We start from the raw sequence: 26,401 nt of genomic DNA, 5'->3' as shown, positions 1-26,401 counted from the left end.
CTATTGAAAAGCTCTCACTATTGAAGATTTAAGTATAACTCTGACTTGTCTGATAAGTTTGTCTCTCCTCATTTGATAGTAAAGAATTGAACCACCACAACTTCTGGTCCCCACAAGGATAGTAAAACCAAACACAGACATACACATCACAAATAGCGGACTTGATCCCACTAAACTATAGAGTACTGGCAGCTGGAGTTTAGTCCAGGAATGCTCAGCTCTAGTGGAAAGAATGTGGGATTACAGAACCACTGAAGAAATGTCTAGAAAAAGGTCAAATCAACCAAATCAATGAGATAACTGTGTCTGGGGAAAGGTCAAATTAACCAAATCAATGCGATAACTGTCTGGGGAAGTGTTTCTATAGGAGTACTATGAAGGGGGCTGGTGTTGCGCACTCCTGACTCTGAGGCAAACAATGAGGAATTAGGTGGGGTGGATGAGGTGGAAGTGGGACTATTGTGTACTCACACTACTATGACTCCCTGCACATCTATAGAGACGGAAAGAGGATGATTCCCTAACCACAAGCACAGGCAATGCCAGACCAAGCTAGATTTGTCTGGGTGGGGTAGTCCAACTGAAATGTAAACTACTGAAAACAAACAATGAAAACAGGAAGTTTCTACTTAAATTCAGTTATTTATAGCGCTAGAGATCTACCGCTCACCATCTATCAGGGTCCACAAACGTCTGTGTGTGTGTGTGTCTGAGTTAGTTTGTGTGAGTGTGTGTGGATATGAGTATAAGTATGAGTGTGTGAGTGAGTATGTGTTCGTGGGTGTGTTTAAGCATGCCAACAGGTCACTCTCACCCTCTCTCGGGGTCGACGAACCACTCGCCTTCCCACTCCCACGCCCTGGGGGGCATGAAGCGCTCCTGTTTCAGCTTCACCTTCCCCGTCACGTCAGAGAACTTATGCCGGCACACCAACCCTGTGGTGCCCCACTTCCCAAACACCTGGGCCTGGTTCTCATACTGAGGGTGAAAAGGGAGAGCGAGAAAGAGGGGGTGAGGGAAAAGAGATTTTGTCAGCATAGCAAAGACCAGGTAAAATACCAACCAAAACAAAGCATTGCCACAAAACCCATGTGAATAACAATAATACCATTTCTGCGAACACACTGAAGGTTCCCTCTGAGAAGCTGTTGAACTTCTTCTCGTGGGCAGAGAGCCCCAGCCACATGTTGACACGGAGCTGGACAGGGATCTTCACACCTTTGTTTTTGTCCATGGGGTACTGACCAAAACAAACAAACAACAAAATTAAATACTATACATCGGGGTTGAGCGGTATACAGATTCTCATATCTAGCACTAATTGGCGTTAGCTACCTTTAGCAAGCCAGCTAATGTAATTAAATTATATTGACGGTATTGAAAATCCTACCTGGGTTATTTCGAAATACACGGGTGTTAAGTATATCATCCAACCCTACTGTACATCACCTATGAAAACACCAAGTAGCTAACTGCATGTTATCTCTGTAACGGCTGTTGGTGGAAGAAGGTGAGGACCAAGGCGCAGCGTGGTACGTGTTCATCTTTATTTATGAATTGAACACTGATTAACAAAACAACAACGAGAACAACCGAAACAGTTCTGTCTGGTGCAGACACAAAAACAGAAAACAACTACCCACAAACACAGGGGGGAACAGGCTACCTAAGTATGGTTCTCAATCAGAGACAGCTGTCAATCGTTGTCTCTGATTGAGAACCATACTTAGGTAGCCTGTTCCTCCCTTCCACCACGCTGCGCCTTGGTCCTCATCTTCTTCCACCAACAGCCATTACAGCACTACCCACCACCAAAGGACCAAGCAGCAGGTAATGAACTCCTGGACATGGGAGGAAATATTGGACGGTAAGGGACCCTGGGCACAGCCGGGAGAGTATCGCCATCCGAAAGAGGAGCTGGAGGCAGCTAGAGCGGAGGGGCGACACTACGAGGTATTGGCTCGAGGTAACGTGCACGAGAGGCAGCCCCAGAATTTTTTTTGGGGGGGCACGGGGAGATTGGCGGAGTCAGGTAGGAGACCTGAGCCAACTCCCCGTGCTTACCGTGGCGAGAGAGTGACCGGGCAGGCACCGTGTTATGCGGTGAAGCGCACAGTGTCCCCAGTGCGCACGCATAGCCCGGTGCGCTACATCGCAGCTCCTCGAATCGGCCGGCCTAGAGTGGGCATCGATCCAGGAGCGATGATGGCGGCTCAGCGCATCTGGTCTCCAGTGCGTCTCCTCGGCCCGGGTTATACGGCACCAGCCCTACGCACGGTGTCCCAGGTTCGCCAGCACAGCAGAGTGCAGCCTGTTCCAACTCTCCGCACCTATCCAGCCAGGACAGGTTGTGCAGGCTCGTTGCTCAAGACCGGAGTCCGCACCTTTGGGGGGGGGGTACTGTCCCGTCCTGACCTTAGTTCCTTTTTTATGTCTCTCTTTTGGTTTGGTCAGGGCGTGAGATGGGGTGGGCATTCTGTTTTGTTCTGTGTGTTGTATTTCTATGTGTTTGGCCTGGTATGGTTCCCAATCAGAGGCAGCTGTCAATCGTTGTCTCTGATTGAGAACCATACTTAGGTAGCCTGTTCCCACCTGTGTTTGTGGGTAGTTGTTTCCGGTTTTGTGTTTTTTCACCCTACAGGATTGTTTTGTGTCGTTCACTCTCTTTGTTGTTTTTTGTCATTCAGTGTTCAGTTGATTTAATTAAATTTACTATGAACACTTACCACGTTGTGTGTTGGTCCGATGATGCCTATTCCTCATCATCAGACGAAGAGGAGAGCCGTTACATTCTCCAAATGTTTATGCCATATCTGAGGTTTAAACCAATGCACCTGCGTTTAAATACATCCGCCCCCTGGACTCTTCCTCTCTTCGCACTCTGACAGACATTGTCATTGGACATTGACACAAAACTGATTGACTATGAGCCTCTTCCCAGCAGGCAAAACTGAGAAAAACAATTTGAAAAGACATCAGTTTCTGATTATAATGACGTCATTTCAACCAGTTTCGCTTCAATATCCACCAACAATGTCTGTGGCATCAGTTTTAACTCTCTGTACACCTTAGTAACTGCATGAAGACTGTCTTGGTCCTGCTGCAGTATTCCTGTACGATTATCATACCACTATACCAGGGGTAGGCAATTAGATTCAGCAGCGGGCTGATTTTTGTCGAATCGGAGTGCCTGTATATAGCCCTAAGCCATAGTATATTGGCCATATACCACACCCACTTGGACCGTATTGCTTAATTATACCACTATTACTACTACTACTACTTAAACAAGTACTACTACTATTAGCACTAATATTACTAATACTATTGACAATAGTAGTAGCATGATCAGTAGTCTCTGTTCTCCATCATAATACCTGCATTACTGCTACACTTACTACTACTACTACTATCACTAGTATCAGTCTGTTCTCCATCCTAGTACCTGCATGAAGATGGTCTGGGTCCTGCCACAGTATTTCCCACAGGCCTGCTCACTGTAGGTGGAGTAGAGGATCTGATTGGCTGGGAGACGGGCATACGCCACCCTCCTCTCTCCACGCAGCATCCAGATCACCACGTCAGGCATACTGTTCTGGGGCTGAGGGAAGAGTGAAAGACAGGTATGAAAGAGAGATCATTAAGAGATGGGTAGAGAGAGAGTTTTCTGTTGACAGTAGTAGAGAGAGAGAGACAATTCAATTCACAAGCTGGTTCAAATTGAGTGGGCTTGGCACTCCTATAACAAGTCATGGCACCCTCAAAATAAGGGCACGCCCTTACTTTAAGGACATTCCAATATTCAATGTGCTATTGAACCCTGAATGTTGTGAGAATGTCAACGTCTTGTTGCTCCTGACCTCCTCTGCAAGCTGTTTCAGTCTCTCCAGCCAGTCCTCGATGTCTGTCAGAGTGGCTATAACGTCGGTGGCCTCCTCCTTCAAGCGTTTGGCCATCTCTCTGATGATGGCCACCGCCGAATCACGCAGCTTCTTAATCTGGACGTCCAGAGCCGTCAGGTTGGGCCTGCCCTCAAGATCTGGTACCTGAAAGCTATCAGAAGCTAGCATGAGGCTACAGAAACTACACTGAATCTATCAGAAGCTTTAAAGCTTTAAGAACCTATATGACGCTTTAAGAACCTAGCATTACGCTATCAAAACCTAGCATAAAGCTATCAGAAGCTAGTGTTCATCTATCAAAATGTATCATGAAGCTATCAGAACCTAGCATGAAACTAACGAATGTGTAGCTAGGGTGAAGCTATCATAACCAAGCACAAAGCTACCAGATCCTAGCATGAAATTATCACAACCAAGCATTCAGAACATATCATGAAGTTTTCTGAATCTAGCGTGAAGCTAGGATAAGTTAGAAGGAAGCTACAGAACCTAGCAAGAAACAATTATAAGCTGAGATACGATCGATGAATGTCTTACTTGCTCAGATCCTCAATCATGTGGTTGATGAGTTTGAGCCAGATCTCAGCCAAGCGCACCTCTGAGGCTTTGGCAAGGATGGCTGTTCTCAAAGAAGTGAGGTTGGATTCCTGGAAGAAATTACAACAAAATAACAAAGTTGCAACAACTGAGAATTATCCCATGATTGGTTGATTGATTATTTGATTGGTCGATTTGTTGGAAGTGTTTCTCACCAGTCTGTCTGCGATGTAGAGGATGATGTTGACTGAATCCAATCGGTGGCTAATGTCTTCCCAGAAGGATGTGAGGATGACAACAGGTTTGGTGTCAGCCCAGGGCAGGTAATAGTAGTGGTTACCTACAGGAGAAACAGAACTAAGTCATATTCAGTTCAAGCTGCAGAGTGGTATATACCTGTACAACTTGACAATTTAGTCCTGCTGTATGGGAATGTCTCTACTGCATTGGAAACAGCAATGCACTTTTGATAGGAATGAATGGTGTCCTCAGAAAAGTATTCAGATTCAGACCCCTTTACTTTTCCCACATTTTGGTATGTTACAGCCTTATTTTAACATTGATTAAATCATTTTTTTTCTCCCTCATCAATCTAAACACAATACCCCATAATGACAAAGCAAAAACAGGTTTCTGAATATCCCTGAGTGCCCCAGTCAGAGCCCGGACTGGAACCCGATCGAACATCTCTGAAGAGATCTGAAAATAGCTGTGTAGCAACACTCCCCATCCAACCTGACAGAGCTTGAGAGGATCTGCAGAGAAGAATGGGAGAAACTCCCCAAATACAGCTAAGCCAACCTTGTAGTGTCCTACCCAAGAAGATGCAAGGCTGTAATCGCTGACAAAAAGGTGCTTCAACAAAGTACTGAGTAAAGGGTCTGAATACTTATATAAATGTGATATTTCTGTTTATTTTTATAAATGAGCAAACATTTCTAAAAACCTGTTTTCGCTTTGTCATTATGGGCTACTGTGTGTAGGAATTTGCTTAATGTGGAAAAAGTCAAAGGGTTCCAATACCTTCCGAAGGCACTGTATGTTTTCCTGTTTTCATATTCATGACTGTGTATAGTTGGTCTGCCTTGTGCCTTTAGAATTGATAGATAAACAAACACATGCTCTCGAAGCATGGGTGCTAAAAAATCTATATTTTGTAAACGTTCAAATATCAGATCTAATCAAGGTCTAATGGGTTGGCACTGGGCTGGAACAATAGCTAGCACACCAGGAGGGTACCCATCAGGACTGAAGAACACTGGTGTGTAGTCTAGGTTTTCTCACCGTCAAACACAGCACAGCTGTATTGGGTTGTGGATGACAGCGGCATGCAGGTGGAGTCCAGCTTGTTGCCGTAGTTACCGATGCTGACCTCGAACTGGATTGGCTCACCGGGCTCCTGGAGCATGCAGGAGCTGTGGAACACAGCACACAGCGAGAACTTCCTCCTCCGCTGGTACTTCTGAAAGCACAAACAAGAGGTCAGGGGTGCTTAATTCCAGTGTACATTCATTAAAGGTGCATTATTGCCTGACTAAATCAAAATTGGATTTGGAAACACTGGTCTACACACAAGAAATCTAGATGGAGGGTAAACTTTTCCCTTCTAGCTTTCTCTGTATCCATTTCTCATCAGTTCTTCTCTAAGTTTTGCAAGTTTCGTACCAGGGTTGGGGTCAATTCGAAGTGAAGGAAGTCAATTCCGGAAGTAATAACCTTTATTAATACATGAAGCAACAATATCCCAGCTATGACAGGATCCCACCCTCTCTGTGTACCTGGGCCACCAGGATGTCATCACTGGAGATGTTATCCAGCTTCCTGTCAGCTTTGCCCTCCAGCTGAGTGGAGAGCTCGATGAGGACTCTGCCCCTGTAGGCCACCCCTTCACCCTGGTAGGCAGGCAGGCAGGCAGAGACAGAGATGAAACAACACAGTGATACTGTAATCGTGTTGCTACACAAGATGTTCCTATCAACACAGGAAATTACTTGAGAAAAAAATGTATAGTTTTGTGAAGGAAAAATTAAGCTTAATGACAATTGTGTTAGACAACTGTACGGTGTGCTTTAAAGCTATTACCCAAGTTGAACTATCTGGATTTGAGGAATCGAAGTATGAAACGTGGCATTCCCGCGTGTTATACATTGAAGGGGGAGGGGGGGGGTATACAGTATATAAATTAGATACCTGTATGTTTTATAGATTAGATACGCTTGCCAAGAAACTCAGCAGAAAAGAGAATACTGATCTAAACCAGATGTTCCTTGCCTATATAAGCTAAAATGTATTTGTGTTTAAGAGAGTGCAATGCTGGCTGCGTCCTGAACAGGTTCCCCTTGCTCAGGTCACCATTGAATAAACCCTGGATGAATGCTTAATCGTTTTCTCATCTACAAGAGCTGATTTTCTACAACAATTTTTAATTCTGAATCTTAATAATTGCATGTTTCTGTGGGAGAGAAATGCATGTTAGATATGCAAATATTTACAATAAGAAAAAGGAATAGCAAAACATCCTACCAGAGCTGAAGCACTTGTCCTCAACCAGGGATGGTCTTACCTTGCCAAAGTTGAGTTCCTCGTACGGGTCTGGGAGGCCAGTGAACTCCCTGGGACTGCCGTACAGGTTTAGGTAGCAAGGCCCAAACGCTGGGAGGAAACCCACCTCCGCCTCCCCACTGCTCACTGAAATAAAAAAGGCAGGTTCTCTTTGTGAAATGGTTTGCTACAGATATTTTGAATGAATGTCATATTTACTCCAGTCCATTGCCAAGTACAGTGTAATTAGCCTGGCGACCAGACTCTGAGCGATGGTGCACATATGTTGCAGAAGTTATCGAAGAAGCAGTGAAATGCTTATGTTTCTAGCTCCAACAGTGCAGTAATATCTAACAATACAAAACAATACAGACAAATCCAAAACAATTTAAAGAAAGACATTTAAGAAATATCAGAATGAGTCTGGAATATAAATATACTGTATATATGTATGTATGTATGTATGTATGTATGTATGTATGTATGTATGTATGTATGTATGTATGTATGTATGGACAGTATGGACAGTATGGACAGTATATGAATAGACAACGTGTGTACAGAAGTAGTTATACAGGATGAGCCTTGACTAGAATATACAGTATATACATATAAAGTGGGTAAAACAGTGTTCAAGTGACCTGTGTTCAATGACTATGTACATACAGTAGGCCAGCAGGCTCTAAGGTGCAGGCTAGAGTACAGGGTGGTAGCCGGCTAGAAACAGTGACTAAGTTCAGGGCAGGCTACTGGGCAGAGGCCGGCTAGGGGTGACTATTTAACAATCTGATGGTCTGGAGATGTTTATCTGTTATTTCCCCCCGTTTTCTATTTATTTTTTGACATGGTAATACAACGTGGTCTGGTGCCTATGCTACATCTGTAGTCAAACTTTAGTATTTACAAATGCTGTCCCTGTTTGACAAAAGCAATAAAAAGAAAGTAGTATTGTCATACACCAGATCGGTGCAGTGAAAGGTGTTGTTTTATAGGGTTAGCCATAGTAGTAAGGCAACCCTGGAGCAAGTTAGGATTACGTGCCTTGCTCAAAGGCACATAGACAGATGTTTTCACCTTGTCAGCTCGGGTATTCAACAAGGGACCTTTCGGTTACTGGCCCAAGACTCCACCCTATAGGGAGGCCTCATACAAAAAATGATGTTTCTTTACCTTCAGATGACAGATTGGTGCAATTTTCTGCAGGCGTATCTGTTTGAAGGGACAGATGCAATGTGGTTGAGACAGGGAACACACACACACACACACACAAACACACACACACAGTGAGAGAGAGCGATACCATACCTTCAATCTCACCACCAGATGAGGCTATTTTGGTCAGATTTAGAAATGTGGTTCCTATCACATCATTCCTGGTCAGACGATCCCTGTGTGAAAAGTTCAATACATTGTTAATAAACTTTCCTACGAGATCCATGTCTTCTAACTCAAAGTAGCAGCATTTAAAAGTGAAGGTATACATGAATGTGGATAGTGTAATACACAGTAAACCGTTATAACAACGAGATCCAAACATGCACTGTATCTGTCTTCCAGGGAGGATAACCAAAGTCTTACCAGTCAAATACAGTCAACTTGATGCTTTCACACATGGATGGGAACTAAAGAGGGAAATGAGAGCATGTTGTGTTTGTCTGGCTTCCATTCATATCATCCAGTTGTTTTGTGGTGTACTACAAGTAATACGAAAGAGCTAGGTCACACCTTGACCTGAAGGTTGATCAGCTGGTTCCACTCAGGATTGGCATTTTTCTCGATAATTTTGGTGCACAACTGAAACCAAAACAATGTCATCATTAAGCAAACATCTAACCAAAGATCTGAAAATATTTGCCGAATGACTTGGCGTTTTGTCCTTCTCTTGCATTCTAGGAGTTCTGAGTCTTAGCTTTACCTTCTTGCCAGCGAAGCTGACCTCCAGAAATGGATCAACTAAGTTTTTCTTATCGCCTTCCCCTCCAAATACTTGTTTCACAGTCTGTACAAACGCATCATCCACTGTAAGACGGAGTGAAAGGATATTAACACACACTCCCATAAAAAAAATAACAAGACGTTCAGTCAACGTTTTGAAAGAATAGGCCCACCGATAACAATGTTGGATTACTTGAAATACATTTCCAGATTCAAAAAGAACACTTAACCACTTTGGTGTTTGCAGATACGTGCAATCGATATGGTGTTGGCTGTTCATACTAACGTCTGCCATATTGCTTACACGTTTCCTTTACCTAGGAATATGCATACCCAATGGGGTAGGGGGTAAGGGGGAAGTGATAGGTGGAAGAAACAAGAGGTTTAGGGATAAGGAAAGGGGTACGAGGTTGTTTTTGGACTGAACTAAATGACACTTTGCTGCTGATGGAGGAAGAAGGGTGGAGGATGGAGAAAGAAGGAATATACACGTACTCTGAGGCATGTCCTCAGCACGGTACACCTTCAGGTTGAGAGTGACCAATCTGAGTGTTACCCCAGCAGGCACCAACAGATTACTCTCTATGTCATCTTGCTCCTCGTTCCGCTCTCTCTTCTCAGTCTGGGGGAGGGGAGGGGAGGGGAGGGGAAGGGAGGGGAGGGGAGGGGAGAGCCTTGATGAAATATATTATGTTGCATGTAGTTGTATAACATATTGATATTGTATACACATTCTACCAAACTTAGCAAAAAAATAAACCTCCCTTTTTCAAGACCCTGTCTTTCAAAGATAATTCGTAAAAATCCAAATAACTTCACAGATCTTCATTGTAAAGGGTTTAAACACTGTTTCCCATTCTTGTTCAATAAACCATAAACAATTCATGAACATGCACCTGTGGAACGGTCGTTAAGACACTAACAGTTTACAGACGGTAGGAAATTAAGGTCACAGTTATGAAAACATAGGACACTAAAGAGGCCATTCTACTGACTCTGAAGAACACCAAAAGAAAGATGCCCCGGGTCCCTGCTCATCTGCGTGAACGTGCCTTAGGCATGCTGCAAGAAGGCATGAGGACTGCAGATGTGGCCAGGGCAATAAATTGCAATGTCCGTACTGTGAGACGTCTAAGACAGCGCTACAGGGAGACCAGCTGATCGTCCTCGCAGTGGCAGACCACGTGTAACAACACCTGCACAGGATCAGTACATCCGAACATCACAATTGCGGGACAGGTATCAGGATGGCAACAACAACTTACCGAGTTACACCAGGAACACACAATCCCTCCATCAGTGCTCAGACTGTCCGCAATAGGCTGAGAGAGGCTGGACTGAGGACTTGTAGGCCTGTTGTAAGGCAGGTCCTAACCAGACATCACCAGCAACAACGTCGCCTATGGGCACAAACCCACCATAGCTGGACCAGACAGGACTGGCAAAAAGTGCTCTTCACTGTTGAGTCACGGTTTTGTCTCACCAAGGGTGATGGTCGGATTCAGGTTTATCATCCAAGGCATGAGCGTTACACCGAGGCCTGTACTCTGGAGCGGGATCGATTTGAAGGTGGAGGGTCCGTCATGGTCTGGGGCGGTGTGTCACAGCATCATCGGACTGAGCATGTTGTCATTGCAGGCAATCTCAATGCTGTGCGTTACAGGGAAGACATCCTCCTCCCTCATGTGGTACCCTTCCTGCAGGCTCATCCTGACATGACCCTCCAGCATGACAATGCCACCAGCCACACTGCTCGTTCTGTGTGTGATTTCCTACAAGACAGGAATGTCAGTGTTCTGCCATGGCCAGCGATGAGCCCGGATCTCAATCCCATTGAGCACGTCTGGGACCTGTTGGATCGGAGGGTGAAGGCTAGGGCCATTCCCCCAGAAATGTCTGGGAACTTGCAGGTGCCTTGGTTGAAGAGTGGGGTAACATCTCACAGAAAGAACTGACAAATCTGGTTCAGTCCATGAGGAGGAGATGCACTGCAGTACTTAATGCAGCTGGTGGCCACACCAGATACTGACTGTTAGTCTCATGTCTGTGGAACTTGTTCAGTCTATATCTCAGTTGTTGAATCTTGTTATGTTCATACAAATATTTAGACATGTTAAGTTTGCTGAAAATAAACAGTTAACAGTAAGAGGACGTTTCTTTTTTTGCTGAGTTTATAAACTATGTAATCAATATTACATTAAGTACAATGGTAGAGAATGTAGAGAAAGACAGGTGAGGCGTGTGGTGACATAGCATAGTCACACAGCAGTCGTACCGGTGGCTCGTCTCCTGTCCCCACGATGACCAGGCTGACCTTCAGGTAACCTTTGGCCCCCGAGCTAGAGTCATCAGGGTCACTCAGGAGAAGCCACTTCCTCATTATGGCGTGGGCTGTTGACCATAAGAATATACACATTCCAGACACAGACACACACAAAGGATGTCTTTGAAGATAATTGAAGATCAAGATAATACTCCTCTCCTGTGTCACTCTTCTGTAAAGATTAACTTACCTGGTTCGTCATATATGTACCCAACATCCAACTGTTAAAATGAAAATAAAGTCTGGTTACACTACACAACTGATTTTAACCAGATTTCAACCATTTTTACTTTTATTTCAATAAAAATGCATATTTGTTGACAACTCAATTAAATATCAACCAAATACAGATAGAGGTTATTGCCTAGAAGGATGATTACAGTAATATATTCAATACTGTATAAACACAGTGTGGTAGTGTGCATTGTAGCCAATCCATGTTTGAACAAAGGATTTCTGTCATTGTTATGAAAGGCAAACATAATAGGCTGAATGTAATGCTCTGTAAATAACTCAATTAAATGCACTTTTTTTTCAATTTAAATGTCACCTTGAACTCCCCCATTAGACTGTCTGCTCTGAGGGAGTAGGAATCATAAACCTGCAGAGAGAGAGAGAGAGCGAGAGAGCGAGAGACAGAGAGAATTAGTGATGTTGAAACAAACCCAGCCCTTAGTTCTAAACTGCTTCATAGTTTACCACAATCAAGGAGTTTTAAAATTATTTATTTACACTGAGTGTTCAAAACATTAACAACACCTGCTCTTTCCATGACATCAAAATCAAATGAAATGGATTTATAAAGTCCTTTTTACATCAGCAGACGTCACAAAGTGCTTATACAGAAACCTAGCCTAAAGCCCAAACAGCAAACAATGCAGATGTAGAAGCAGGGTGGCTAGGAAAAACTCCCTAGAAAAGGCAGGTACCTAGGAAGAAACCTAGAGAGGAACCAGGCTCTGAGTGGTGGCCAGCCCTCTTCTGGCTGTGCCGGGTGGAGATTATAATAGTACATGGCCATTAAGGCCAGATTGTTCTTCAAGATGTTCAAACGTTCATAGATGACCAGCAGGGTCAAATAATAATCACAGTGGCTATAGAGGGTGCAACAGGTCAGCACCTCAGGAGTAGATGTCAGTTGGCATTTCATAGCCGAGTATTCAAAGGTCAAGACAGCAAAAGCGGTAGAGAGAGAGAGGGAGGGAGGGAGGGAGGGAGGGGGAGGGAAATCGGGTCAAAAACAACAGGTAGTGGGGGTGGCATACTTAAGTTCACACAGGACACCAGATAAGACAGGAGAATTTCACCAGACAGGACAGACTGACCCTAGCCACCCGGCACACCCTGTTGCAGCATAGATACTGGAGGCTGAGACGGGCGGGGGGGGACACTGTGGCCCTGTCCGACAATACCCCCAGACAGGGCCAACCAGGCAAGATATAACCCCCACAAAGCACAGCTCCCACACCACTAGAGGGATATCAACACACCACCAATTTACTACCCTGAGACAAGGCTGATTATAGCCCACAAAGATCTCCTCCACCGCACTGGCGCAAGACCAGCAAGAGGAAGACCCCTTCAGTGACTCAACCCACTCAAGTCTAGCAGAAAAGGCCTGGCACAACATGATGCACCCGTCCTAGGGACAGCATGGAAGAGCATTAGTAATCCAGTGACTCAGCCCACATAATAGGGTGCCCATCTTTTTCCCATGCAGTGTCTTCACGCACCGACTCCACTCTGACCAGTGGCGACTCAGACTTGTACCAGTAGCGACCTCGTTGTCAGAAAGTCTTTCTCGCTCTTGTATAAAGGAAGGGGGGCCAGCACAACCTTGGCTTATGGCTTGGGGCTGATCCTGCTGGGGGGCCAGCTACCAATCCCCATTGCCTCCAGGCTTCCTACATAATGGTGGGCCAGCTCATCCCCTTCCTGCATGTTCATCAGATCCATGCTCACACAACCTTGTCTTACGTGGGTTGGCACTGCCAGCAGTCCATGACTGGGGGCTGATCCTGCTGGGAGGACAGCTACCAACTCCGATCCCCGACCGGGGTCTAGCCTCCCCATCCACCATCCACGCCAAAACCCCCTCCATGTTCGTCAGATGGAGAGAAGCCGAACTCGTGAACACACTGTATATAGACTATACCCAGTCTGAGAGGAGTGTTGTACTTACCCGAATACTGATACAGTCATCTAAAAGCTCTGAAGGCAGGATGTTGACATTGAAGAAGAACATCTGTGGAGAGGGTTTATAAAAATGTAGATATATACAGTATTTTCATAGTTTTTTTATGTACATAGTAGAGAGTTAGGCATAACCATGGCCATTTTCCATAGCTTTCTATACTCTGATTTTGAAGCAAATTCATACAGACATACTGCAGCAATTGTATAGTAATTGACTAGGAAAGGTTGAGAAAATACATGTGAGAGGTCAAGGGTGATAGATAATGTATCTAACGGAGGATTCCGCTTTAGATTTACTCAAACATATCACTGTTGCAGAGAGAGAAGATCCGAATGAAACTCATTGAAGCAGGAGAAGGAGGAGCGCATTGAGAGAGGGATCAGCAGGACAAGATAAAAGAGGAGCAGGAGTCAAATAGACAAGCATTTAAAGGGGTGAAAACGACAGTCAATCAAAAGATGGAATACTGAAACAAAGATTTGTGTCAGCGCAATCAGAGAAGTGTAACTTTGCCCTAGTGGTTTTGATTTTGGAGTGTAAGGGCAGTTTAAAACCATAGAGTTATGAAGAGATTACCTCATCAAAGAAGGGGTTGTTTCCTCGCCTGATCCTGGTTCTGTGGGTCTGTCCGCACACATTCACTTTGACAACCGGTTTGATGTTGTTTCCCGGCAACTGTCGGCCCTCGATAACTCGAACACGAATCTGGTCATTGAAGACAACAGTGTAAGAGAGTTTAACTAACACAGTAATTATAACAAACACAAAATTCCTTAATTATGCCTTTATTTATTTAATTTGTCAATAATAGGAGAGGTCAAAGAGGACCCGCAGGTGCTGTTCTACCACAAAATTCACATCTCCTTCCTTTTTTCCTTCCTTCCTTGGGGCAATCACTGATCTGTTTGTGATTGGATTGATGAATGCATAATTATCATATTGCTGTCATCTCTCATACCTATACAAATTAGTGATTACCTCAAGTAAGGTAAAATGGGATGAAGGACGCATTTCATAAGTATTTAAACAGGGCCCCATACTACCATCCAGGGCTGCATCTCAATAGTCCTTTGCTCGTCTTCTCTACCACTGATCTGAAAGAACTGGAGGGTGAAAACCACCATCCACCATACTGCTTTCATCTCTCCTGTGGTTTCAGATCAGTGCAAATGAAGGAAGAGAGATGAGGAGGGGAGGATACTTTGAACTTTTGACATGCACTTCATGTGCTAGCTATGTACTCTACCTGGAAGTCCTGTGGCTTGTTGGCCAGGGCCCGGTGTCTCTTGCGGCTAGTCCGGACAGGCCTCTGGTTGGGGTTACCAGGCTGGCCAGGTGTGGGTGGAACTCCAGGGGTCCCCACCTGACCCCCAAGGGATACCTCCTCCCTATCCTCCCCTTCCTCACCCCCACCTGGGAACACACACACACAATCTTGTACAACGAACCTTGTGGGGATACACAATTCAGTCCCATTCAAAATCCTATTTTCCCTAACCCTAAACTTAAACCTAACTCTGACCTGTACCCTAACCTTAACCCGAAAACCTAACCTTAACCCAAACCATAACTCCTAACCATAACCCTAAAACTAACCCTAAACCTAATTCTAACCTTAACACTAATTCTAACCTAAACCCCATAGAAGTAGAATCTAACCTTGTGGGGACCAACAAAATGTCCCCAGTTGGTAAAAACACTTTAGTTTACTATTCTTGCGGGGACTTCTGGTCCAGGTGACCTGTGTTCAGCATATTGTCTGCTGAGAGTACTTGTGTCGTGTGTATATTAAAACATATACCCTACCATCCCTACCCTGATTCAAGTAAACATTGCTTTTACTGCTACTTACAGCTATTTGAACACATGTCTACAGTACCTGTAGTTAAAGAATTAGACACACAGACATATTCCTCATTTCCTCTTTCTTCAAGTGCTGGATTTTAATCCACAGCGCCAATCCATCATTCAATCTGAACTCCAACCCTCCGATGTCCACAGATTCACCCATCTTTCCCAGTAGAATGCCATTTTTCCTTTTGCAATACATCCATCCATTTGACTATGATGTGCCCTGAACCTCCCTAATTTGTAACATTTCTACCAATATTTCCCCAAAAATAAATACTTTACCCAGGAGTAAAATTATATTTCCCATTGACTAATCGTGGTTTTTCAGATCACCTAACAAAACAGTTTGCAGATCAATCTGTAACCTGGTATTATGACATAACAACCATTCCTGGACCTGACTCCAAAAGCGAGCGACACAGGGAACGTACTACAAAACATGTTCTATTGATTCTGTTTCCTTGTGGCAGAGTCTGCAAAAGGCTGTGAGTGTTGTTTGTCTTTTCAATTTTCATCCCTTCATTTCCATAAACAGCAAGCAGCCTTTCACTTGTGTAACGAACACAGACAAGCCAGTACCACTCCAATACTTCCTACCAACCAAAGCCTAAAACCACAACATCACCTCACTAGCCTGGTTACCTGGGTTGCATTCATTAGAGACCAAATGGTGAAAAGAAAACTCTGAAACAAGTAGGGACTAGCTGAAATGCAAGCGTTTGGTTTCCGTTTTCAAACGCTTCCTGTTGTGTGCCGTAATGAACACAACCCTGGCTACCAGATCTGTTTGTACTTTAGTCAACTGCTCGTTACATGACATTGAACAACAGAGGAGTTGGCGAACACACAAACAAATCTGGGAACCAGGCTACCACTGCAATACCAAAGCCAAACATACCACTGTGATAGCTGCATACTTTTCCCAAACTACATGTATAAGAGTTGATTTACATTACCGGCATAACAAGGGCATTGGAACTGATCTCATGAGAGAAGGACACCATTGTGCTTAACCAAAACAAAAGATGGCGTGCCACATATTTGTTATGTTACACTGACCTGTGTCCCCATACGACTGGTCTTCATCAGTTTGATTGTTAGGGTTCGGAGTTGTGCTAGCTGGCGGCTCGTACCCTATCATCAAATTAATGGTCGCCTAAAAAACAGATGGGATTAAATGTCAACATGCTGCTTCAAGACAATGTCTCAATGTATTGACAACTTTAACTTACATTATTTTACATTGACATGATATGGCCAACAATAAATAAACAATAAATCTTGTTCATTCTTGAAGCTGTTCATTCTTAGTGACACAAGTGTGTAGCCATAGAGAAACTCACCCCAGTGTCCTGTTTCTTCTCATTGACCAGGGACAGGTTCTTTGCTGGGAGGGACTTGGTGTGACCATGGGCCAGGTCTAGGAGAGAGATCTTAGCTGAGCCAATAAATCTGGAATACAGGTAAAAAGGCAAGAGCACCTACTGTATTTACGTGATATGAATATTTCTTGAGGAAACGTATACAGTAACATAGTAATATAATTTCCAGATCACTTAAGCAAATGCATGTATTATGCTTGCTGGTCTACTGCATAAAGAGGTATAGATGACCTCTGTTGTTTGTGTACAATGATGTATGTCATTTTATATGTATGAATATATTTGTTCTTTGACTAATCACAGGCAGTATCCAGTTCTCATTTGTACTTCTTTCAGAATTGACAAACCTAGCAACAAGTCACATAGAGCAGTTATATTTGCCACACGGATCTGATGAATGTCCCTTATGGGGGAACTGAGAACTAACTAGGAAGGTACCAAGGGTTCTTTATTACGCAATCAACTGTGATTAAGAATCCCGTTGCATTGCTTAATATCAGTTATTCCTATTATGTATACATAGCCACCCCTGTGCCATGCAGCCACAATTTAAAGAAGTGTGTATATGTCAACATATTGTTGATACCATTGAGGCACTTTGCTTGTGCTGGATTGGAGGGACTCAAGAAAGAAAAGTGATAGGGTGGTAGCGAGAAGACAACTTTCCTGTAGCTGAGTGATCTTCATAAGCTGTCACAATGACAAACATCAGCCTAGCTTAGCTTATTTTGGCAACCATTAGAGCCTTCCCCGGAGAACACTGGGAAAAATGTCATCTGTGCTCTGTAGTGAGGAACAACACTCGATCCCACAGACGAGGGCAAAGAATCATGAAAGGGAGGACGAGGAAAGACTAACCGCTGGGAGCAATTAGTATCTACCACAGGCATGCCTGTAGTCTGGCCTTGTGTGTCAGGCTGAGGGGAGGAGAGAGACAGGAGAAAGAGAGAGAGGGTGAGAGAGCGAGAGAGAGAGAGAGGGAGAGTGAGCGAGAGAGAGAGAGGGAGAGTGAGAGAGAGAGAGGGAGAGCGAGAGAGAGCGAGAGAGAGCGAGAGAGAGAGAGAGGGAGAGAGAGAGTGAGAGCGAGAGAGAGAGAGTGAGAGCGAGAGAGAGTGAGAGAGTGAGAGAGAGTGAGAGAGTGAGAGAGAGAGAGAGAGAGAACGAGAGTGAGAGAGAGACAGAAGGAGGGACGGAGAGATATAATTTAAGTGAATTGAAAGAGAGGAAGACAGAGGGGGATAGAGAGAGAAGAAGAGAGGAGAGAAGAGAAGAAGAGAGATGGGAGAAGGGGAGAGATAGGGAGAGAGGAGAGAAGAGGGTGGGGGAGGAGAGAAAGGGGGAAAGGTGGTATGTTGTCATGCCTCTCCCCTCTTGGCTATGTCCCCTGTTGAAATAATTTGTCATCACACACAGAGAGATAAACAATCATGCATTAAAACACGTCCTGGAAATGAAGTTGAACTACGGGGTCAGCGGTAGAGTTCACACCTTGGCATTGAAAGCAGGCTACTCTGAAGCTGAGAGAGGAATGCTCTTTGAGTCTTTTGTTTTTATTCCTCTCTTGGAATTCTACACATTTCAACATTTTTCTTCACTCAGTTAGTTGGCACTTGACTTTTCAAAGGTGAGCAGACACATGCAAAATACCCATTGTTGAATATTTTCCCCATGAGGAAATGAGTTGACGGTTACTAATGATATGGAACACACACTAGCTGCCAGCACACCAGTGGGCTATATTTATGCACTGTGTAGTGGCTAGTTCCTCTTTTATGAGTCAAAAGCAGTTCCACACCATGAAGTCAGATAATACAGCATAATATAAAATTCTTTCTTTTGCTTATATCAAAGGCCCTGCTGCTAACTTGTGCCACTCTTTTTGTGCTATCATGTCAACTCCTTGTCACTCAATGTCATGCAATGTTTGGATTGAGAATGAGTAATGGAGTTGGCAAGAGCAGGCTATAGTTAACTGTCTAGTGTCTAGCAGAGAAAACATACTGTATGTATCCATGTTTGAATATCATTTTGGACGTTTTAGAATTCTGACGTTGGATATGGAGGATTAAAAATGACTCAACAGGACACATGATTGTATATGGTGGTCACTAGGAGATGTCCTTATATCCAAAACACCCCCTTATTGAGTGTGTGTTTATACTGAATGAGTCAACCTCACCCATATACACACATCTGCCAAGGATTCTCAGACATACTCAAGATCAACCCCCATCTGCCAGTGACAAGCCTGTGCAAGCTCTGTAACTTTGCTTGTGTTTGAGTCTGGACTCTGCCAGTGCCCCCAGACATTATAGAGGATCAAAGACGTGAGTCACTCATTACCATAGCCTGCTCTCTCTCTCTCTCTCTCTCTCTCTAGGCATCTAGATTAGAGTTCCTGCTGAGAAGTGGTGAAAAGCATGTTGCTAAATAGAGGCCGCTCATTACATGACTTAAAAATGTCACAATGGAACTGGAACAACAATGAAGCATCAATACAGCTTAGATATGTTTCATCAATCTAAAAGCACTAATATGTTAAGTAAAAAGCATTTTGATACCTGTTTCTCTTGATATAGAGAAGACACATGAGAGGCCATTTTGAATCTATTGAGTTTGAAGTGATTTGTGCTCATGGTGAAACAATAGCCTTTTGGAGAGAGAAAACTGTTTCATCATAGAGAGAGACAAATCCTCATCACATAGCACAGCGAGTCTGAACACGGAGGCAGGTACAGGGTGTGGTAGAGAAGCCGTAAGGGGCTGTGCTACTTCAAATCACACCTCACTTTTCACTTACCAATGTGGTAATCATTGAAGCTCCGCGGTAACACAATTTTTCCTCAACACATGTTGTCATGACAAGAGGAGTTCCTGTAGAGGTTATGTGGCCCATTGCAATGGAAAAACTTGAGCTTTTTTTATGTAATTGTAGATCAACTAAGTTCTCTTTCAAATACTTGTTTCGGTATCTCACGTATGGGGTAAGCCCTTCGGGATGGGATCACAAGGACACTCCAATCACACAACCTATTATTAGGCGCTACGCCCCGCCCTCTAGCTCATTATCGTTTTCTTCCTTACGAAGATCACAAGCTCTCTCTACACTCTCCTCAGCACGACTTGTCTCATTGTTTTCCTACTCAATTGTGAACTCGCCACTGAGGATAGGATACTGCTTCTCGTATAAAGTGTTAAGTACTTTTACCATAGGGAAAAGTTGGGTTCTTCTCAGTCTCCAGTCAAAACTAGCGCCACACGGCTAACTTTTAGCCAACACACGCTTAGAGATAGCTCATTCAACTAGCCCTTTCTACTAGGTTAGCCCACGCTGCAAGGTAAAGCTAACCAACTAGCTCATCAAAAATGAATGCTATCCACTTTGTCTTCAGCTAGCAATATGTTAGCAAAAGCTAGGCTAATAGCCCATGGGGTGAACGCTAGTTAGCTAATGTCAGGACTAGCTACACAGCTAGGCATCGGCCAGTACACCCGTAGCCTTGAACCCTCCACTATCCGGAGCTATGGATACTACTACCCCTTCACAGTGTGTACCCAGCTGGCCTCCTGTTCCCCAACTGGCTCACCCATGCCTGTGTGGGTCCATGATGTCAGTGAAGAACACATATCCTATCTGTGTTGCCTGCTTGGGACTGGAGCATGTTCAGGCGGCTCTTGCTAACCCAGAGCCCTGCGAGCATTGCAAGGAGTTGCCGGAGTCCAGCCTCAGATGGAGGGTGTGCAGAGCAGCTCCCCTCGAGGCTCCTCTTCCTCCCAGCCTTTGGGCGAGGAGGCAACCCAACAACCCCGAGCTGGGCCAAGGTTATGGGCGGTCTCCCCCCAGATATCCACTCTCGGTTCGAAGAGCTAGCAGCAGGGAAAGGAGGTATAGGGGTTTACGATGAGGAGGACATCAGTATTGTGCGACTCTTCTGCAATGAGGATGAGGAAGGGGATGAAGACCCCAAGGCTCAGGCCTCAAGGTCGTCCAGCACCCTGAGTGGAGGACCCTCCTCTCCTAGCCTGGAGTACAGGCTAATCTATTTGTGCGAAAACGGCGAAAGAGACTGGTTCGAAAGGAAGAGACTCATCCCATACCGTCCCTGGGAGACAGCGTGTCCCCATGATCCCAGCATGCTTGGTGGAGGCTAAACACAACTGGGACAAACCCCTTTCCGGTAAGGTCCCACCGAGGGACTTCACTGCCATGGACGTGCAAGGTATGGAGGAGCAGTGGAACAATCTCTCGCAAACCACCTTCACCCTGAACGCTGTGCCTCCCTTACCAACACGTCTCTCCCTGGCAAGATGGAACATTTCTTTTCATCCATTCTCCAGCGCCCCATATTGGACCTACAGATCCTCAACAGCTATCTGAAAAAGTTCACATTCCTTATGCTTACACACAAAGTGCTGTCTTGCTTTGTTTGTCGAGGTGATTGGTTCACTAAAGTCAATTTGCAGGATTTTCACATAAGCATTCTGCCAGCACATAGGAGATTTCTCAAGTTTGCCTATCAGGGTTTCGAGAATCTCATAGTTCCTTTCAGGATATCACTAGCCCCTCGGACGTTCAGCAAGTTGTAGAGGTGGCCCTAACTCCCCTGAGATGGAGAGGACACAGGATCTCCGCGTACATAGACCACTACCTGCTCTGCTCCCATTAACAGAAGCAGGCAGTGAGAGACAGAGCTGCCCTTGTAGACTTCAGGATGAATCAGATAAACAGCTGTTTAGTGCCCACACAAGGAATAGAATATCTAGGCGTAGTTCTGAATTCCATCTCTTTCCAGGCCGCACTATCAGACGGGCGAATCATGTTGCTTCGTGTGAATCATGTCTCTCCATGTTCCAATGGGGTCATACAGTCACACTCAAGACGTGTCTCTGTATGTTGGGGTTGATGGCCTCCACCATCTTCTGTTTGGACTATTGAGGATGAAATATTTTCAGTGCTGGGTGTCTGCCCTACACCTGTGTTGCCTTAGTCACCTCCAGCGGAGGATAACGGTGTCCTCCCCAAGCATAGCGTCTCTCCGCCACTGACGGGACCCCTCCATCTTAGCCAACGGCACTCCCCTAGAGGTAGTGTCTGTGAGGAAAGTAGTGATAACAGACGCATCTCTCAAAGGGTGTAGCGTAGTCTGTGAGGGGAGAGCATTGAATGGATTGTAGTCCCCACAACTACGTCATGCTCACATAAATTACCTTGAGGTTCTTACAGTGCTGCTTGCACTAAAGCATTTGCTGCCTTTTCTTCGGAATTGTCACATCCTGGTCAGAATGGACAATATGACTGTAATGGCATACATCAGCCACCAAGGTGGCACCTGATCTCTGTGTTTGTGCAGACCAGCCCAGAGAATGATTCTGTGGAGCAGCGCATATCACTCTTTACACGTGTCTCATGTCCGGAACAGACTTGTAAGTCCAGAGGTAACCCCCTGTATAGGGACTGGAGACTCCATCCCGAAGTGGTGGCTCAAGTGTGGTGGAAAAATACGGACAAACGTCCATAGATCTCTACGCATGCGCAAAGACGCACACTGCCCGCTGTTTTTTGAAATAGCAAGAGGTGATGCTGCAATGCGGCATGTCGGGCTACCCCTCATACGTTTATGAGGATTTACGAACTAGACGTCACTGCGCCCTCGCTGACATATACGGTGCTGTGTTGAGGCCTCTGAGGGATGATTATGTCAAGACAATCTAGCTTCGGGGGGGAAAATGAGCGCAATGGGAGTTGACTATATGTGAAACACCCATATTTGAGATAACGAAAAAAGTATTTGAAAAAGCACTAGGGTAAGCACTTCTGCAGTCAGAGATCCATAATGTTCCTTAAGGTCAAATCTTAAGGTTACTTGCGTAACCCCTGTTCTCTGTTAATATGATTGGGTTATCTCAATATGCATAGGGAGGAAAACATATGTCTGATAATGAGCTAGAGTATGGGACTTGGAGCGTTATAATAAGTGGGGTTGCCCACTATTCGCCACGCCTCCTGTCTGTTTACGGCAGATGTTGTGTGATTGGAGCTTCCTTATGATCTCGCACCAAAGGGCATGCCCCATATGTAAGATAGCTCACTCATATTATCAGAGAACCCGGAGTTATGCAAGTAACCTGAAGATTTGACTTGAATGAACATTATGGATCTGCCTCCGCAGAAGTGCTTACTCTAGTTTTTTACAGCTCGGTTTAAACTCAGCACTGGCCTCAGGGTTTAAACTTTCCCTTTAACTCACTCTCTGTATAACCTGTAATTACCAGACACTGTATTGTAATGACCAGGTTCACATTCTAATGGAGGTGCACTTTGACTGAGAAATGACAAGAGGTCAAACTGAGTAAAACACTATGTCCCACCTCCTCCCTAGCAGCACTAGCAGCGTCCGATTAGCAGGAGGTGTGTGTGCGTGTGTGTGGTGTGTGTTCTCTCGCAAAACATTTGAGACATATACAGTAGCTACATGCCAGGTACGTACTTGTCTTTGCCAATAGTCTCATAGTCTTTCACAATCACGTCCAAAAAGGAGGAGGCATCCAATGGGGAGCCCTTTAGGTCGAACTCAAGCACCTGCAACCACAAATTGAGTTAGTTCATAAACATGCAACTTTGCCCATGTTAATTTCAATTATGAAATGATGAAGCATGGGGGTGGGGGGTGCAAATTTTCAAAATCAAAGGGGAAGTGTTAACAGTTATCATTCCTATCTAATAATAACTACTCCATGTTGAGTCATCAACAAACACCAAGCACAGCGGACAAAATATTAGCCTCATTCCCTAATTCATTCTCATACCCTCCTCCACATAATACATTCCTCTCGAGTCCCTTTTCAACATTCCCAGAGACTGCCAGAGAGAGGAAGGATTGTAAATGTAAATATTTATACTTACTTCATTCCACACGGGATTGAGTTCACTATCAATTGCTTTAGTTTTCTTCTTTTCACCTGTATAGCGTTTACACAAAGTGGCAAGATTAAAACATGGAATATATGTGTTTCTATGTACCCTTTATATAACTAGGCAAGTCAGTTAAGAACAAATTCTTATTTACAATGACGGCCGACACCGTACGACGCCGGGCCAATTGTGCACCGCCCTACGGGACTCCCAATCACAGCCGGTTGTGATACAGCCTGGAATCAAACCAGGGTGTCTGTAGTGACACCTCAAGCATTGACATGCAGTGCCTTAGACGGCTGCGCCACTCGGGAGTATATGTATGGGTAGAATATATTTCTCTGGGTGCAATGCAGACGTTTTTATCTCAATATCAAATCCTTTCTGGGTAACAATTACGTTACTGTGATTGTTTTTAATGTAATGGCCAAAATAAATAAAAATAGCTTCTTTGCAAAAATGCAAAGTTCTCAAGCAATCATTTTGCTAGGACTGTTTAGGAGTGGTCTAAGTGGGGAGGGGAAAACTAGCTGTTATTGACAGAGGTTTGTTTCTTATTGGTCTCTTAACTCATTTACTGCCTGGTGATGTCACCAGGTAGGCCAAAATTCCATCCCACCAAAACAGGCTGAAATTTTAGGTATTCTTTTCAAACAGCTCTTACACTAAAAGGACATTATCATCATTTTCACAATTTCAATTTTCAATCTCATAATGGAAATATATATAAAACACAGGTATATCACATTTTTAACTGCACTGGGCCTTTAACATATACAGGCAGTTTTAAAATGGGTAATACCTACAACATCCCTGGCGCTGGTAACATAGTGAGCCAATTTAGAGTGGCAACATATTGAACCATAAAAGTCGAATGTGCATCTTGGACGGACTCTTATCCTAAAATATCCATGCAAAAATGAAGCACATTGACCCAGCTGTAGAGCTGTTGATGACAGGGGAGAATGGGTGATTCCAACCCCTTATAAGGGAATATGTTTTCCCTCTGTGTAACACAATAGAGGCAACATTATTTAATGTGACTCATTGCCTTAAAGCAGGCAAAATGAGGTTCCAGTATCTCAGAACCAATGCACAGTACCATTGTTGTACCTTCAATGCAATTCATAGTAGTTTTGTGCCCTTACATGCTCACAGTATCTCCACTTTGAATACAAAGATCATCATGTTTGTGTTTATTGAACATGTTAAATGTTTGGGGACCACAAAATCCATCAGAATATCATCTTATTGTGGAATCTTGCAGTTGTTGGTTCAAAGAAAAATTGATAGACAGAAAATGGGTCAGTTAACCCAACATTGACAGCAAAGTACAGAAAGGATAATGTGACTTTAAAATAAAGAGAACTATAAAGTAGCCTAACTAAAAACTAGGCTACAACCTGAAAGCAACTCTGCATATCGTCATCTTTGATTTATATTAGCCTACATTTGGAGAACGTCTTTGATCCAGATGTTTTGAACTTCTCAAGAATAGCCAACAATCAAGGCATTGAAACCAAAGTGAAAATGTAGGCTAAATGCCACAGCAAGAGGCAACAAAACAATATCTCACCTTTGAACACTACCGCTGCTATGGGATCTGGGTGTCCGAGTTTCTTTTTGGGGATGCCTTTGGCTGATTCCACTACGACGCGCAACATTATTACAGAGTTTAGTCTGTATTATAACACCCTTATGAATCACAGCATGTTCCTCTACCAAGGCGTCTCTTCACCAGCGGTCATTGTAACAGAGGAAATGCTCCCTTAGAGGAGGAGTGAAGTCCCGAATTATTTGGCTATCCACTGTATGAGTCAGAATGGAAAAAAATATTATGGATGTATGTTAAAAAGTCTGCCAGCACGTCGTGTAGGCTATAGTCAGAATCTGTTACTAGCCATCCTACTTGTTACATCTACTTCTACTACTTGTGATATTGTTATGAATAAACAAACTTGACGCTGTTAAAATATTGTTTGACTCTTGGCTACTCAAAACGGCTACAATTCGTCATAGCCTACGTTGAGTGATTTACACAGTCTATCGTGGTTCAAATGTAGCCTACACCGCAGCGCCACTCAGAGGTGATGGGGTTGAACAACGTTGAGTGTGGTACCCTAAGGTGACCGCGGCGATTTTCCTTTAAAAAAAAGAAGTCCCATGACCAACCTTATCACAGCAAGAATATTACTGCTATGCCTATACTTTTATTATTTAACATCTAAGTAATTTTGCTGGTTTAATTCGGCTATTTGAAATCTGATATGCCAACTTGTGTATTTAAAAAAAAAAAGAGGGCTTTGCACTTTTGTAAGCATTTATGGAGAGTGAGTGAGCTCCAAAATAATTGGGACAGTGACACGTTTTACAGATAGTCGGATAGTCCTGAATGAATCGTGAATAATGGTGAGTAAGGAAAGTTACAGACGTACAAATATCATGACGGTGAGAGGTTAGCATGTCCTGAGGGTATGAGATATATATATATATATATATATATATATATATATATATATATATATATATAATTTATTTTTTAAAATATGTTTTACTTAACCTTTATTTGGCTCCAAAATGACACAATCAATTATTCACCATACATTTCTATTGGGAATAAAATGATCTGTAACTACCAAAACAAACAGCAAATACATCCAACAAGTTCGTAGCGTCACAAGCTTGATTTAATCAATGTGGGACTATGTACAAAAAGTGCTGTCCTTTCTAAACGGTTCACTCGGCATTGATGAAAATACCCTCAAATTAAAGCTGACAGTCTGGACTTTAACTTCATAGTCATTGTGTACTGGAGTACAG

At 43.9% G+C, this 26,401-nt stretch overlaps 1 protein-coding gene across 3 annotated transcripts in view; it reads right to left on the bottom strand.

Moving 5' to 3' along the window:
• Positions 1-25,580, bottom strand: part of LOC112226060 (myoferlin-like) — a 51,505-nt gene extending 25,925 nt beyond the window's left edge. The window contains exons 1-26 of one of the 3 annotated variants that reach the window (XM_042307552.1): positions 25,158-25,580; positions 23,573-23,628; positions 23,157-23,248; positions 16,630-16,738; positions 16,346-16,442; positions 14,682-14,848; positions 14,012-14,140; positions 13,421-13,483; positions 11,789-11,839; positions 11,429-11,459; positions 11,191-11,306; positions 9,411-9,537; positions 8,896-8,999; positions 8,706-8,774; positions 8,559-8,602; positions 8,286-8,368; positions 8,151-8,189; positions 7,003-7,127; positions 6,218-6,331; positions 5,724-5,901; positions 4,655-4,779; positions 4,440-4,549; positions 3,861-4,053; positions 3,446-3,601; positions 1,109-1,240; positions 815-978 (exon numbers count right to left, since the gene is read on the bottom strand). In XM_042307552.1, coding sequence (XP_042163486.1) covers positions 815-978; positions 1,109-1,240; positions 3,446-3,601; positions 3,861-4,053; positions 4,440-4,549; positions 4,655-4,779; positions 5,724-5,901; positions 6,218-6,331; positions 7,003-7,127; positions 8,151-8,189; positions 8,286-8,368; positions 8,559-8,602; positions 8,706-8,774; positions 8,896-8,999; positions 9,411-9,537; positions 11,191-11,306; positions 11,429-11,459; positions 11,789-11,839; positions 13,421-13,483; positions 14,012-14,140; positions 14,682-14,848; positions 16,346-16,442; positions 16,630-16,738; positions 23,157-23,248; positions 23,573-23,628; positions 25,158-25,245 — 2,762 coding nt within the window. In that variant the 5' untranslated portion in view covers positions 25,246-25,580. Of the gene's footprint in view, positions 1-814; positions 979-1,108; positions 1,241-3,445; positions 3,602-3,860; positions 4,054-4,439; positions 4,550-4,654; positions 4,780-5,723; positions 5,902-6,217; positions 6,332-7,002; positions 7,128-8,150; positions 8,190-8,285; positions 8,369-8,558; positions 8,603-8,705; positions 8,775-8,895; positions 9,000-9,410; positions 9,538-11,190; positions 11,307-11,428; positions 11,460-11,788; positions 11,840-13,420; positions 13,484-14,011; positions 14,141-14,681; positions 14,849-16,345; positions 16,443-16,629; positions 16,739-19,468; positions 19,552-23,156; positions 23,249-23,572; positions 23,629-25,157 lie in introns of those variants that run through there. The other 2 variants (XM_042307553.1, XM_042307554.1) reach the window with 2 other exon arrangements.
• Between the last annotated feature and the right edge of the window lie 821 nt (positions 25,581-26,401).

Source organism: Oncorhynchus tshawytscha, linkage group LG27 (assembly GCF_018296145.1).
Source record: "Oncorhynchus tshawytscha isolate Ot180627B linkage group LG27, Otsh_v2.0, whole genome shotgun sequence".
In the NCBI taxonomy this organism is placed as follows: Eukaryota; Metazoa; Chordata; class Actinopteri; order Salmoniformes; family Salmonidae; genus Oncorhynchus; species Oncorhynchus tshawytscha.
Note: the sequence above shows the minus strand (reverse complement) of the source record. Positions and strands in the feature narration are given on the sequence as shown.